This window comes from Aotus nancymaae, unplaced genomic scaffold (genome assembly GCF_030222135.1).
Source record: "Aotus nancymaae isolate 86718 unplaced genomic scaffold, 86718_ANA_hifiasm-v0.15.2.pri h1tg000028l, whole genome shotgun sequence".
Taxonomy (NCBI): domain Eukaryota; kingdom Metazoa; phylum Chordata; class Mammalia; order Primates; family Aotidae; genus Aotus; species Aotus nancymaae.
Window position 1 is genome coordinate 24286949 of NW_026988441.1, and position 16428 is coordinate 24303376.

Genomic DNA, 16428 nt, shown 5'->3' on the forward strand with positions numbered 1-16428 from the left:
TATTTTCAAAAATTTATTACGTATTTTTTGAAGCATGTGGCCTCTGCCTTCAAGAACATTTGGAGTTTTAGTTTTGACTTACATAGAGTTAAATATACACATCTGTTAGTCTAATCATATTACTTAGATTTAAGGAGTAAGTGTGTTTGTGTTAGTATAAGTTTGCAACTATTTTCAGAAGAAAAGAGTAATATTAAGAAAAAACAAATTATTTTAATAAGATGTCTGATTTACTAGAAAACAAAAATCCTCAAAAATGGTAAAAGCAAATATGTATTCTTTGCTTTGTATTCAATTTATTACACTATCTTATAGCTTATCTTTTACAATCTTTGCATGCAAGGTTTCTGTTTTTACTTGCCTGGTACTCATGCTAGACCAATATTCTTTTTGTTTCTTATTTGTTTGTTTTGTAGTTTATGAAGTATTTATTATCATAGCTAATTTGTAGTTAGAATAATTTTTATAAAATTTCATCATGCGCACACAATTATTTTTAGATACAATTCAATAATTTGTGTATTAAGTTATTTTTATTTAGTTAAAAGAATCCATTAGGTTCTTTTAATGGGAGAACCCGATATGAGCTTATTTTTCTTTAGTTATTGTTCTCTTAACTTTTTATAATTGATATAAGTAAATTTTATTTATTGAGTCAGTTTGTTTCAGTAAGTACTAGGGAAGCTTTATAAGTCATCAGGATGGCTTTATATATAAATGTAGCAAACAAACATGGCAGTGCTCAGGGTGTAACAGATGCTCCATAATTAGTCATAAATATTCCTGCTAAAGTTAGTTTTTAACTTCAAGTTAGAGATGGAAAATATCAATTTGAAGAAATAACATTGATTCTTCATGTGAAGAGGACATTGTTTCCAGGCTGCAAAGCTGAATCTTGCTGAATTTCAAGAGAACTACTTCATTCATGTCTTAATTATCTTAAAGTTTTGTCTTTTTATATGCATTCAAACCATATATGCATCACAGCCCTTCTTTTTCTGTGTTATGGCTACAGTTTTCTTATCTTGTTTTCATGTGTCATTTCACATAGTATGTTGTAGGTTTTCAGGAGGACATTGGTATTTTTTAATGCACTGAAAAATTGGTTTTAACTGTAAAGTTTGCTCACCAGTATATTGGTTAATTAACATAAAAGACATACGCTGTCTACAGAAGAGAGGATTAAATCAGCCTGGTGTTTCTTTGTAAAAGAAAAATATTAGATTTTTTTTTTTTTTTTTTTTTTTGAGACAGTCTCACTGTGTCTCCAAGCGCCAGGCTGGAGTGCAGTGGCACAATCTCGGCTCATTGCAACCACCGCCTCCTGGGTTCAAGCAATTCTCCTGCCTCAGCCTCCTGAGTAACTGGGACTACAGGCGTGCGTGACCACGCGCAGCTAATTTTTGTGTTTTTAGTAGAGATGGGGTTTCACCATGTTGGTCAGGATGGTCTCGATCTCTTGACCTCATGATCCGCCCACCTCGGCCTCACAAAGTGCTGGGAAAATATTAGATTCTTATACAAAGTGTGGGAAATATATAATTTGCTAGAACATACATAAATTATAAAAATTAAATGTTTAAGAGAATTAATAGTGAGCAATTTTTAATTTAGTTATTGTATACTTATAGCACAACGTGGATTTTCATGCAGAATCCTCCATTTTAAAGTGTGAATGTTAAAGTTTGCAAAACATTAAAATGACCTCTGTAAATTTGGAATATTTATCTTCCATATTATATAATTTGGAGAAATTTGTTACTCTTATTGTTTGTAAATATTTTAATGGTTTAAGTTTTAATCTACAGTTTATATTCTTAGTCACCTAACTGTAGTGATCTCCTTGTCCATTTTCTCTGAAAAGTTTTGGAGATAATGGGAGCTTTTAGATTAAAACATGTCCTATTAGTTTGCATGCAAACCAGCTTACTGTGTTCACACAGTGGCCAGTCATGGGAGCATAAGCAAGGCTGCCCTTTTAGTGTCTTTCATACTATTACCATAAGCACCAGTAACTCCAGGTGCCTCAAGCTTAAAATAAAAGGCCTAAAGTCTCCGATGCACCGTGATGGGTTCAGAGCATGCTGTTAAACATCAAAGTTTCTATGGTTATGACTGACAAATGAGAAAACAGCAAAAAACAAAAACAAACATATATATTTTCAAATCTGATTCATCTTTTAAAAAAAAATTTTTTTTTTCCTTGGGATTTGAGTTCAAATTTTGAAAGTCACTGCCCAACAAATGTTACAGAGCTTTCATTCTATATTTTTTGGTAGTAGTTTCAGAGTTTTAGACCTTGCATTTAAGTATCTAATTTAGTTTGTGTTATATATGTTGTGAGTTGAGGATCTCATTATATTCCTCTGAATGTGGATATGAAATTTTCTTAACACCATTTATTGAAGATACTGCCATTTCCCTAAGAAATTGCCACCTTTATTTAAAACCAGTTGGCTGTGAATACATTAATATATTTCTGGTCTCCTTTTTCTTCTGTATTGTCCTGTGTGTCTGTTTTTATTCAAGTACCATACTTTTTTTTTTTTCTATAGCTTTGTAGTACCTTTCAAAGTCAGGTAGAGTGATACCTTCACTTTTTCTACTGCTTGATTGCTTTGGATATTGAGGATCTTTTGTGGTACCATATAAAAATTTTAGATGTATTTTTAAAAAATTTGTTAGTTTTGTAACTGGTATTTTGATAGAGCTTGCATTGTATCTATATATTATTTTGTATAATACAGATATTTAACAATATTAATGCCAATTTATAAAGGAGTAATATTTTTCCAACTGTGTATTAATTTCTTTGATTTCATTTTGAGATAGTTGTCAGTATATAGAAATGCTGCTGACATTTGGATGTTGCTTTTGTATTCTGCAAGTTTAATAAATTTGTTTATTAGTCATAATTTTTAGTAATGTCTTAGGCCTTTGTTTCCTTAAGATTATGCATAGTATTAAAAAATATATATGGGAATAATTTAACATTTTTTCTAATCTGGCTGCTTTGATTTTATTTTCTAATTTCTCTGTCTTGTATATTTAGTACTATGTTTAATAAGACTGAAGAAAATGGGCATTATTTGTCTTCTTGCTCTTAGAGGAAAAGCTTACAAGTTTTCCCTGTTTAGTATGTTATTTGCTGTGCTTTTTGTTGTTGTTGTTGTTATATGTGGCATTCATTGACTTGAGGTTTGTTTATCCTATAACCACTTTTTTCAGGACTTTATTATGAAGAAATTTTGAATTTTGTTAAACTTTTATTTTGCATTTATTTAAATGTTAGAGGTGTGAAATCACATCTAATTCTGCATAGATTTTTAAAAATCCTCAGAGACTTCTATGAAAATGCATACAAAATAGAAAATTTAGAGATCATAGATACACTCCTGGATACACACAACTTCCCAAGATTAAACCAGAAACTTTAATTTTCACCAAAAGACTCCTAAGCCTAAAAAAAATTTCAAAAAACATCTCAGAGTATAAAATCAACACAAATGCATAGCATTTCTGTGCACCAATAATATTAAGCTGAGAAAAAAAAAGTTCTATTTACAATAGCCACAAGCAAAAAAATACATCTAGAAATACATTAAATCAAGGGGACAAAATATCTCGACACGGAGAGCTACAAAACATTGCTGAAAGAAATGAGAGGCAATGCAAATAAATGAAAAAATATTGCATGCTCATGAATTCAAATAATATAATTGAAATGGCCATTCTGCCTAAAGCAACCTACAGATTAACTGCTATTTTTCGCAAACTATCCTTAAAGTTTTATAGAATTAAAAAAAGAAAATGATTATAAAATAGATATAAAAGAATTAAAGAGCCCAAATAGTCAAGACAACTTCAGACTAAGAGAATAAATCTGAGCTGGGCATGGTGGCTTATGCCTGTTATCCTAGCACTTGAGGAGGCCAAGGTGGATGGATCATCTGAGGTCAGGAGATTGAGACCACCCAGCCCAACATGGTGAAACTTCCCTCTCTACTAAATACAAAAAATTATCTGGGCATAGTGGTACATGCCTGTAATCCCAGCTATTTGGGAGGCTGAGGCAAGAGAGCTGCTTTAACCCAGGAGGTGGAGATTGCAGTTAGCCAAGATTGCACCAGAGTAACCAGTATAACATGGTTCTGGTACAAAAATATACATGTAGACAAATAAAATGGAAGACAGAGTCCTGAATTAAGCTATAATTTTACAACTAACTTATTTTTTACAAAGCCAACAGAAATAAAGGAGGAATTAAATCCCTATTCAGTAAAAATACTGGGGAAACTGGTTAGTGGTGTGGAAGAAAACTGGACTCCTACCTTTTTCTACATAAAACATAATCCAGCATAGATTAAAAACTTGATCTGTGAGTCTTCAAGCTACAAAACTCTTAGAAGAACACTTAGAAAATATTGGCCTCTGGAAATAATTTATGACTAACATCTAACATCAGTGCAACAAAAATAAAAATTAAAAACTGGCACCTAATTAAGCCAAAGAACTTCAGCACAGTAAAAAAAACTCAACAAAATGAACAGATGACTTAAACAGTATGAAATAAAATATTTGCAAACAGCAGACAATGAAGGATTAATATACAGAATTTATTTAAAAAAATTTTTTATTAAAAATTTAATAAAAAGCAAACATGATATTAATAGACTCTTCTCAAAGGAAGATTCCTCAAAGAAAGACAAGAGCTGCCAATAAACATGTAAAAATTGCTCAACATTCCTAATTATCTGAAAGATGTAAAAAGTGACATCATTTCACACCATTAAGAATGACTTATTAGCCGGGTGCGGTGGCTCACGCCTGTAATCCCAGCACTTTGGGAGGCCGAGGTGGGTGGATCACGAGGTCAAGAGATCGAGACCATCCTGGTCAACATGGTGAAACCCCGTCTCTACTAAAAATACAAAATATTAGCTGGGCATGGTGGCGCCTGCCTGTAATCCCAGCTACTCAGGAGGCTGAGGCAGGAGAATTGCCTGAACCCAGGAGGCGGAGGTTGCGGTGAGCCAAGATCATGCCATTGCACTCCAGCCTGGGTAACAAGAGCGAAACTCCGTCTCAAAAAAAAAAAAAAAAAAAAAAAAAAAAAAAGGCTTATTAAAAGTAAATAAGATGTTGAAGTTGTGGAGAAAAGGAAATTTTCCTACACCGTTGGTGGGAATGCAAATTAATTCAGACCCTGTGCAAAGCAGTTTGGAAATTTCTCAAGGAGTTACAAATAGAATTGCCATTTGACCCCATTACTGGCTATCTGCCCCAAAAGAGAAAAAATAATTTTGCCAGAGAGACACCTGCACTCACATGTTTATCACAGCACTATTGACAATAGTAAAGACCAAATTAAACCAGTTACCCATGAATCTTTTATTGGATAAGAAAAATGATGTACTTATACAACCTCCAATACAATGCAGAAACAGAAGAGAATGAAGTAATGTCTTTTGCAGCAACATGAATGCAGCAGAAGGCCCTTATTCTAAGCAAATTAACACAACAGAAAAGCAAATGCCACATATTCTCACTCATACATGGGCACTAAAAATTGGGTGCACATGGAAACAAAGATGAAAACAAATACTGGGAATTCTAAAAAGAAGGAGGGAGGAGGGGAGACAAGGATTTAAAACCTACTTGGGCAATGGAATTAAGTGTCCAACCTCAACATCATGTAGTATACCTGTTTTACAAATCTGCACATATACCCCTTAAATACAAAAATAATAAAATGCTTTTTGGTATAATGACAGGTTCTATTTCTCCAGTTCTGGGTTAATAGCTGAAATAAGGGGTGAAAAAAAATTTCACCCCTTAAGGCATAGGGGTGAATGTTTCTATACCAGGTCTTCCCACATTTTATAAGCTAACCTCTCTGAAAGCTTTTGGTCTATAGCTCAGAAAGTGTTTTATTTTCAAGTGTGCAGCAAAAATAAATTACACCTTCATTATTTATGAATTAACTGTACACTAGACTAGACTTAATTTGTTACTGTTTTTGGGGAAAAAGTGGTAAGCTATTTAATCACTTTTTTTTAGGATGAACTATTTTTGAAAGCATGAGACTAAAAATTATGCTAAATTACTGAATCAGAAAACATTTTTTCTAAAAAAAAAAAAGGCACAAAAGTCTTATGGTCATATTTCAAAATCTAGACATAGTGCTAATCTTAAAAGATCTGTGTGTTTAAGATTATAGATAACCCATTTACACTTAGAAGATAAATAAATGCAATACTTTATAGTTTACTGTAGTTACCATGCTGTGCAATAGATCTCAAAACTTACTTACCCTATTTGAAATTTTGTACTCTTTGTCAACTCCCCAGTTTTTCATAATATTTGTTTCCATTCTAGGTTTGAATATATGAAAATTTCCCAGAATAGTATTAAAAACATTCAGGTACTCTTATAGCCCCAGACTGTAAATCTAGTCTCTCAATTTAGAGTAAATTAAGTGATTTATTTTTTTCAGCCAAGAAAATAATTGTATAAAATGAATGGGTAACAAGCATGGCATTAGTTCCCAAAAAATAGTATGACTAGATTCAGTAAGTCTCTATCTATGCTAAGGACAGTTCAGGTAAATTAAGACCATAATAGGTGCATGTGGCAAGCATTGATGTGCAATGTGTTGTGCTTCCACTAAGCACCTATTTTTGCCCATTTGTAGTAAAGATATCAATTTCCCTTGAGTGACTCAGAGCATATACTGAAAATTGAAAATGCTGTCTTCATAGTGATTACTGGGAACATGGTTAAAACATTTCTTCAATGTTATGAAAAGGTTTTATAAATTTCATTCCACAAAGTCTTTCAGTAAAAGATTGTTTATTTCTAGTATTCAATTTAGATTCTTGAAAATTTTAATATTCCAGGAAAGTCAGAAACACTTAAATGTAAACAAAATTCCATAAAACTTGAATAAGATAAAGTCTTTATAGTTAAGAATTTGATCTTGTTAATATATGTAGAGGAAAATAGAAAACCAGTACTTCAGGCAAAATAACAATTTTTGGCATGGGAGTATCATGCCAAAAAGTATCAGTGAAACAAGTGCTTTTCATCATCGTCGTTAGAGTAAGAAGAATATTGCCTGTTTTTCTGGAAACCTCTGGCCTGTTTTCCACTGATATAAAGTGGAGAAGCATTGAAATAGTGAAAGAGGGTGATATAAATGGAATACTTACATAAAATACAGTTTATAACAAAAAGTGGCATTTGATGTTGTACAACTGTGGATGAGACTATTAGTACGAGGTCATAATATTCTTACTTCTAGTGATAGATCAACTTCATTCACAATATTTTTATTTCAGATAAATCTGCTTTATATTTGCTAGCATTTGATCAAATCTTATCTGAACTCAATAGAAATCTACAAAATAAATCTATTCTACCACAAGCATTTTATTTTATTTTTTTTTAATTTTAATTTTTATTTTTTGAGACGGAGTTTTGCTCTTGTTACCCAGGCTGGAGTGCAATGGTGCGATCTCGGCTCACCGCAACCTCCGCCTCCTGGGTTCAATCAATTCTCCTGCCTCAGCCTCCCGAGTAGCTGGGACTACAGGCGTGCGCCACCATGCCCAGCTAATTTTTGTATTTTTTAGTAGAGACGGGGTTTCACCTTGTTGACCAGGACGGTCTCGATCCCTTGACCTCTTGATCCACCCGCCTCGGCCTCCCAGAGTGCTGGGATTATAGGCGTGAGACACCGCGCCCGGCCTCACAAGCATTTTATTATTGATGCATACACTTATTTTGCTTAAAATACATTGGCTTTTGATGAAAGATTTATAGTTTTGTTTCAGAGTGCTGTTTATTGCTGAGAAGTTGCTGTCATGCTAGAAAACTGCTATTCTCAGCTCTACTCACATTAACTAATAGCAAGTAGGAGTGATGTGTGGATGACAAGCGTGTCTTCTTTGCATCTCTTTTTTAATCAATTGGCTGAAGAAATAAGATAATGTAGATAGAAGATGGAAGAAAATATAATCCCTGAAAGATCATGAAAAAGTTCTCTTAATCAGGAAAAAAGGGATGGTGAAGAATATATATATATTGCTAAACCTCTGAAATTTCAGTATACAACCTGCATTGCTTTAATAATTACATTATTCTTGGCCGGGCGCGGTGGCTCACGCCTATAATCCCAGCACTTTGGGAGGCTGAGGCGGGTGGATCACGAGGTCAAGAGATCGAGACCATCCTGGTCAACATGGTGAAACCCGGTCTCTACTAAAAATACAAAAAATTAGCTGGGCATGGTGGCACGCACCTACAATCCTAGCTACTCGGGAGGCTGAGGCAGGAGAATTGCTTGAACCCAGGAGGCAGAGGCTGCGGTGAGCCAAGATCGCGCCATTGCACTCCAGCCTGGGTAACAAGAGTGAAACTCAGTCCCAAAAAAATATGTAATAATAATAATTACATTATTCTTTCCATTTTAATTGTTCAGGATATAATTCAATTCCATTGTGAATTAAAACAGAAGAATAAGTTATTTGTTTAGACAAAAGATGTAGAAAAGACTCATTACTTTGACCAACGTCTTCTCCACCTCCAGCTTCAGGCAATCATCATTCTACTCTTTGCTTTAATGAGTTTAAATTTTTTGATACTCTACATAGAAATTAAATTATTTGCTATTGTTTTGTGTGTGTGCTGGCTTATTTTACTTAACCTAATGTCTTCCAGGTTCATCAATGTTGTTGCCAACAAAAAGACTTCTTTCTTGTTTAAAACTTTTCTTCTTCTTTTTTTTAATATAAAAAGTAGCTGGCCAAATAAAGTCCGAATGAATTAAGTATAGCTCCTAGTATAACTCACAGTTAATATAAGCTGACTACCCTCTCTGTAGAAAACATTTTTCACCATACAGCTAGACCTCAACTAAGTCATTATGTGTCACAAAAATGAATCACTTTAGAACCCATCTTAGTAATGAGACAATTGTTGACTTCTGGTACTCAGTTCAGGACATCTACAAAAGGAATGGTAAATAGATTTCAACTGTGATGCAAAATCTTTTTCATTGGCATTGATAGCCGAGTGCTATGTTAAGGATTCTGAAGTTACTATTCATTAAGTGGAAGTAGATCATCATAAAGGTCTTTATTATCATCTTCACACTGAGTAGGGTTGCTTTCTTTTCCGCAATTGTGTTTAAAGCTGTCCAAAGAGACTCTCCAAATGCTTGGCTTTCTGTCTGGAAATTTCAGAGTCTTTTAGGTGCACATCTTTTTCTAGTTTCGCACAGCTGGAGAGGCTTCAGCAAACCTACAATCATGGTGGAAGGTGAAGGGGAAGCAAAGACTTCCTGGTTGTGGCTTGAGAAATAGCTATAGTATACTGACTGGTCTCACTTGGGATGTTCTTGACATTCAGGATAGATGGGGTGATCCAGCAATCATATGGACACTATCCATTCCAGTGACGCTCAAACTTCAGTGTGCATCAGGATCCCTGCAAGTCTTGCTAAGACACAGATGCTGAGCCCACCTCCAAGACTCCTTGCTTTTTAAGGAATAAATAGCATTCCATTGTGTAAATATACCACTTTTTATAATTTATTCACCTGTTGATAGACACTTAGGTTGATTTCATACCTTAGCTATTGTGAGTAATCCACCCTTTTTCTTATCTGTTTATATATCTTTTTTTATTTCTAGAAACTTTTTAATTTTATACTATAAATTAAGACTGTTAAATACCTTTATTTCTATGCCTTCTTTTGGTTAATATTTTGACTGATTGCAAAAATAAGTTTTTTAAAAAATTCTTGGATCAAGGCCATTATTATTAACATAATTTGAGACCAAATAGCAATAAAAATCAAATTGATTAGTAAAACAACAATTATCTAACCCCTGGTAATCATTTTCTCTCCCACCCAACATAAAAGTTGAATCTTTGTGTAATTTCTCACAGTTGTAAAAGGAGGCTTCTGATTAAATTGGTCAGCATATAATTTTGTAAAATTTTACTTTTTTAGTCTAAAAATTAAACTGCTCTATTACCAGAAGTTATTTTTAATATGTATTATTTTACTCTTATATTTACATTCTTCAGAAAAATGAAGCTAACAAAAAATGCACTCAAAAATTTTTTTAAATTAAAAATGTTTAAACATTTTTTACAAATTCTAAAAGTAAAAAATAGTTTTAGATTCTTAGAGAACATCTCTCAAATGCTTCCAGTTACCTTCTTCTGACAGTAGATATATATATATTTTTATGTTGCTATAATACAGTTTTGGCTATCCATTGTGGTCAACTCCATCATTTTAATTCTGTTTTCTTGTGCAGTATTTATGTTATGCATTGTATATTTTAAAAGTTGTAGGCCATGCAATGTAAGCTTCAAAAACTGACAAATGTTTTTTCATGTATACCTCTCTGGTTAATCCGCATTCACTTTATTTTCACTCCTCAAAGGCATTTTTGCTGCCTGAAAAGCAAAGGGACAGTTCAAGTGAGTGTGCTGAGCTAGCCTTCTCCAGTGTCTGTCTATTCACATTCACAAAGGTACTCTTCTGATGAGAGAGGGTGCACTTCAACAGCATTATAACAGCAATGTGGAAAAGATGTAATAGAATAAAATGTGAATCACAGTCTTCTACAAAAATAAGTTGATTTTTCTTATTCTGTGTATGTGAGTATGTGGTAGTTGTGAGGTTGGAAATTAAGACTAAAATGAGAGAGAGAGAACACTTCACATGAGTAGTGCAGTGCATGTCCTATGTTACCTTGTTTGTCAAACATACCCTGAATGATTTTGTGAAGTATTATTTTGCTGTATCCATCATTTATTAGACTCCGATGGTACTTTTTTACTTTATAAATTTAAATATGCATTTATTATTATCCAGTGTCCTGTCCTTGATATTTAAGCCCTCAGACATAAAACCATAAAAATATTGATAAAAGACGGGGTTTTTTTGTTTTTTGTTTTTTTTTTTAAGACTAAGACTAACTCTATCACCCAGACTGGAGTGCAATGGTGTGATGTCAGTTCACTGCAATCTCCACCTCCCAGGTTCAAGCAATTCTCATGCCTCAGCCTCCTGAGTAGCTCGGACTACAGGTGTGTGCCACCATGCCCTGCTTGGTGGGTATGTGAGTATGTGGGTAGGAGGCACTCACTGCCTGGGGTGTTCTCCAGGGACCCTTACCCTGCTGTCTACCTTAGGCAAGCTCGCTAATCCCTCTCATTACCCCCTCCGGAGTGAAGACCCTAACTCCTGTTAGGGAGAATAGGCATTGATATTTTTGCTACTCCCCACTGGTGAGTGGGGATGTGTAGGAAACAGCAGCTAGGATTTATTTCAGGGCTGACTTAAGGGTCCTCAGAAGAGACATGTGTTTATGCATCATTCCATTTGCATTACTACTTGGAACTTGATAGTTTTTAGGCAGAAAGAAACAATCTGGTTTATTAGAGGACATGCATTGAAATAAGAAAGGAGCAGGGGTGTGGTAAGAAAAGCCTAAGCCGGGCGCGGTGGCTCACGCCTGTAATCCCAGCACTTTGGGAGGCCGAGGCGGGTGGATCACAAGCTCAAGAGATCGAGACCATCCTGGTCAACATGGTGAAACCCCGTCTCTACTAAAGATACAAAAAATTAGCTGGGCATGGTGGTGCGTGCCTGTAATCCCAGCTACTCAGGAGGCTGAGGCAGGAGAATTGCCTGAACCCAGGAGGCGGAGGTTTCGGTGAGCCGAGATTGTGCCATTGCACTCCAGCCTGGGTAACAAGAGCGAAACTCCGTCTCAAAAAAAAAAAAAAAAAAAAAAAGAAAAAGAAAAAAGAAGAAAAGCCTAAAAGTTTTGAGGCTGCTGACATACCCTGATAACTGGTAGCTATCATTATGCTTGCTAAGATTTGGGCACATGAAGCTTGGCTTTGGTTAGTTCCCTTCATCTTTCTGATAAAAGAAACCTCTGGGTTATTAGCACTTTATTTATTTCCATCACCCAGCAGGATTTGCAGAATAATTGCTTAGAACTAGGATACTTATTTAGCTTATTTAGATTTTTTACATTACACATCGCTTTCTCTCTCTCTTTTTTTTTTTTTTCCTGAGCTGCAGCCAGAGATTGCTGGCTGGCTTACAGAAATAAGCAGGGTTACTTTAAAATGCAGTCAAAAACTTAAAAACAACTAGTGAAACTAGAAGTTCATGAGAAAGATATGATAAGTTTTGAAACATAATTTTTTTTAGATTTTTTTCTTTGTTAAAAACAACTCACAATAGACTGAGTTGTTTGCAAAATAGATTTTAGTATTATACTTGGCCTGACAATTCGAACATAGTGCAGCAAGAATAACTACCTCTACATAGGCCCGTTTGATAGGCTTTGATGGAACTCTGTTCCAAAAGGAATCTTAGATAGGACTTTTTAAAGCTGGGTCAAGCCATGGGGTTTGTACCCTTAAATACCTGTGAGTTGGGTAAACTCCTGTATTTTTCAGGTTTCAAGAGCATAGCATTCCTGAGCCTGTTAGAAAGTGACATTTTTTACTCACCACATGCCAAATGTTCCTTATGAGTACTGCGTAGACAAGGTATGGGACCAGTTTTCCCAAGAGGCTGTTACTGGCTTTGCAAGTTAAGCTTGATTTCTTTTTCTTTTTTCTTTTTTTTTTTTTTTGAGACGGAGTTTCGCTCTTGTTACCCAGGCTGAAGTGCAATGGCGCGATCTCGGCTCACCGCAACCTCCGCCTCCTGGGTTCAGGCAACTCTCCTGCCTCAGCCTCCTGAGTAGCTGGGATTACAGGCACGCGCCACCATGCCCAGCTAATATTTTGTAGTTTTAGTAGAGACGGTGTTTCACCATGTTTACCAGGATGGTCTCGATCTCTTGACCTCATGATCCACCTGCCTCGGCCTCCCAAAGTGCTGGGATTATAGGCGTAAGCCACCGCGCCCAGCCTTAATTTTTAAATTATTTTTTATGAAGACAGGTTTTTACTATGTCGCCGAGGCTGCACTTGAATTCTTGAGTTCATGTAATTCTTTCATAGCAACCTCCTGAAATGCTACGATTACAGGTGTGAGCCACTGTGTGCTTTTGCAAATTCTTGAGAGCATTATTCCCAATGATAAACAGTACTATACTGGCACAAATTTAAAAGAAATGTGGGCTAGGCACTGTGGCTTACACTGGTAAGCCCAGAACCTTGGGAGGCTGTGGCACGCAGATCACTTGAGATCAGGAGTTTGAGACCAGCCTGGCCAACATAATGACCCCTGTTTCCACTAAAAATACAAAAATTAGGCATGGTGACAAGTACCTGAAATTCCAGCTACTTGAAAGGCTGTGGTAGGAGAATTACTTGAACTTCGGAGGAAGATGTTACAGTGAGCCAAGATTGCATAACTGCACTCCAGCCTGGGTGACAGAGCAAGGCTCTTTCTCAAAAGCAGTTAAATAAATTAATAGAAAATAAGATAAAAAGAATCTGACTTCTATTGTAGAAGTGTCACTCTCCAGGATTTTTTTTTTTTTTTTCCCCGAGACGGAGTTTTGCTCTTGTTACCCAGGCTGGAGTGCAATGGCGCGATCTCGGCTCACCGCAACCTCCGCCTCCCGGGTTCAAGCAATTCTCCTGCCTCAGCCTCCCAAGTAGCTGGGACTACAGGCGTGCGCCACCATGCCCAGCTAATTTTTGTATTTTTAGTAGAGACGGGGTTTCACCATGTTGACCAGGATGGTCTCGATCTCTTGACCTCGTGATCCACCCGTCTCAGCCTCCCAAAGTGCTGGGATTATAGGCTTGAGCCACCATACCTGGCCCACTCTCCAGGATTTTGAGTCTAGGGCAGCTACTTTAGTAGTGTCATCTATGAAGGTGCATGGGCTTTGGAGTCAGACAGAGTTGATCCTGAGTCTCAGCCCAGCCACTTAGTTGCTGTGTGTCTTTGGACAAGATTCTTGATGTGAAAGAGTTTTATAAACCACATACACAAAAAAAAAAAAAAAAAAAAAACGGCAGAATGATATTGACTTCAAAAATTGTAGCAGTTTTTCATTTTTTCTGTATCCATGCCCATTGCCTGGTGCTTTTAAATCTGTTCCTATCAAGATCCACCATAATGTTTCCCAAACCCTAGATTGTGCTGGCCTTAGAGCAGTAAAAACCTGTGAACCTGGCAATGTACTAGTTTGGGACCAAGACTCAAAAGGTCTTGAATTCTTCTGTTTTTTCTTCTTTGAGAATGCGGCCATCTCCATGAAAAATGGCCCATGTTAGCCAGCTGGAAGATAAGATACTATGGGGAAAGGAAGCAAGGTGCCCCTGTTGACAGCCTCAGAAGCAGAAGCTCATCCCCAGAAGCACAGCTGCTTATTCAACAAACAGCTGAAGATACATGTCTGGAGGAGCTCAGCTGACACAAAAGAATGGCCTCACTGAGCCCAGCCTAAATAGCTGAGCATCTCAATTTTGAGCAAATAAGTTTGGAATGATTTGTTATGCTGCAATAGCTAACTAATGCATGCACCCAATGCGGATGGGATGCCAGGATTCAATGACAGGTTGATTACTAATTCCCTTCTCACAGTGGGCACATACTATAGGTACTTATTTTCCCCCTGATTTAAAGTTGGATGCCCCATAAGAGAATGCTGAGTAATGCAGAAATATACATGGACATGTATGCATGAAATTGGTGCCTATACTCACATAGCTCCTCCACACCACAGGAGAAAACGGATAACCACAGCTTGACCATTAGGGCCAAGGCCAAATAGAAAAGTAAGTTTGCCTTTAGTCTATTTTCTTCATATCTAAACATTGGAGGTCAAGACTGCACAGATTTGAATACATAGAGGTTTCTTCTCCTGTGGTCTTATCATCCTTAGTTCATCTTCTGGTCTCTGGAAGAAACGTGGGCAACACGTGGCCAGCAGTTGTCTACCTGTGGTTGTTTTATTCTTGCTGTCCTCTGCTTTTTCTATGGCTACTATCTGTTCCTTCCTCAGAGATGAAGAGAGATGTTGGTAGGGAAAGGCTCTTTTTTCACCTTTGGCAGAAAAGATTTGTTCAGTCCTTTCCCTTCCCTGACATCAGAGCTGTACTTCAATGTAGCAGAATCTTGCTCTATCACTCAGGCTGGAGTGCAGTGGGCGATCTCGGCTCACTGCAACCTCTGCCTCCTGGGTTCAAGTGATTCTCATACCTCAGCCTCCAGAGTAGCTGGGATTACTGGCGCCCGCCACCACGCCCAGCTACTCTTTATTTTTAGTAGAGACGGGATTTTGCCATATTGGCCAGGCTGGTCTCCAGCTCCTGACCTCTGGTGATCCACCCTCCTCGGCCTCCCATAGTGCTGAGATTACAGGCTTAAGCCACGGCCCCCGGCCTATCACTCTACATCCAGCCCAGCATCTGATCACATCTTCCGTCACTCAGGGCCTGAGGGGGCGGGGATGTAAGCACTATTCAATCAGGAACGCTGGGTTGGAACCGTCCAATCAGGCACGCAGCTGGAGCGGAAGGGGCGGCTTCCGGGATGTGGGCGGGACCATTGTTTCTCGTTGCAGCGAGTTCCAGGTCTCGTCTTCACTGCTTTGTGACCTCAGCCTCTGTGGCCCTGTGACCTACAGGTATTGGGAGATCCGCACCTAAGACGCTAGGACCCCCTGGAAGCCTAGAAATGGTGAGTGCCAGTCCAACACCCCGAGAAAGGGAAAGGGGCTGTGGCGGGACTCAGGCCTCCGCGCAGTTAGCGCCACAATCTGCACGTGGAGTTCTCCTTGCCCAGCTGAACCTCAGTGCCCTTCAGCAATAAGATGGCGGCTGCGCTTACAGCTGGGACCCAGGCGTCCTGTCTCTTCCCTGAGCAGTAACTGTGCCCTGGCCTGAAGCCCTCTCTAAGCAGCTCTGCACCCTCAGCGCCACATCTGTCCCAGATTATGCAGGGACCACGGAAGGGTTATCGGGGAGAATCCTGACTGGGGTGCAGGTTCGTGAATGGGAACAGGGTTCGTGAATGGGTGAGGGTTCGTACATGGTCCGTGAGGTTTTCAGTTTTTCTTTTCTCCTATTAAAAATTTACGGCAGTCACCACTAAAATAATAAAGAATTTAATTGAATTCAAAAATTGTAGAACACCCAGCTATGGTTTGTACTTTACGGTCTATGGAAGGAAAGAGTTTTATAAGGTGTGTAATGAAGAAAACCAAATTCAGTAATTGGTTAGGTACGGTTACGTAGTTTCTTAATTAGTACAATCAAGATGGAAATTTCCTGGTTATGTAATCAAAGGTTAATTGGCTGTTTATACTTAGTTAACCCTGAATTTTGTTTCCCCCAATGTACTAATTTACCAAAAAACAAACAACAAACAAAAATGCACTTGAATTAGATTTTTTTTTAAAGTAGAAATCAGGGACTAGA

At 37.3% G+C, this 16428-nt stretch overlaps 1 protein-coding gene across 1 annotated transcript in view; it reads left to right on the forward strand.

Moving 5' to 3' along the window:
• Positions 1–15564: 15564 nt before the first annotated feature.
• The window catches only part of LOC105726270 (zinc finger protein 99), a 50391-nt gene continuing 49527 nt past the window's right edge, over positions 15565–16428 (forward strand). The window contains 1 exon segment of the mRNA XM_064381554.1: positions 15565–15688. Within this exon segment, the coding sequence (XP_064237624.1) occupies positions 15686–15688 (3 nt within the window). The 5' untranslated portion in view covers positions 15565–15685.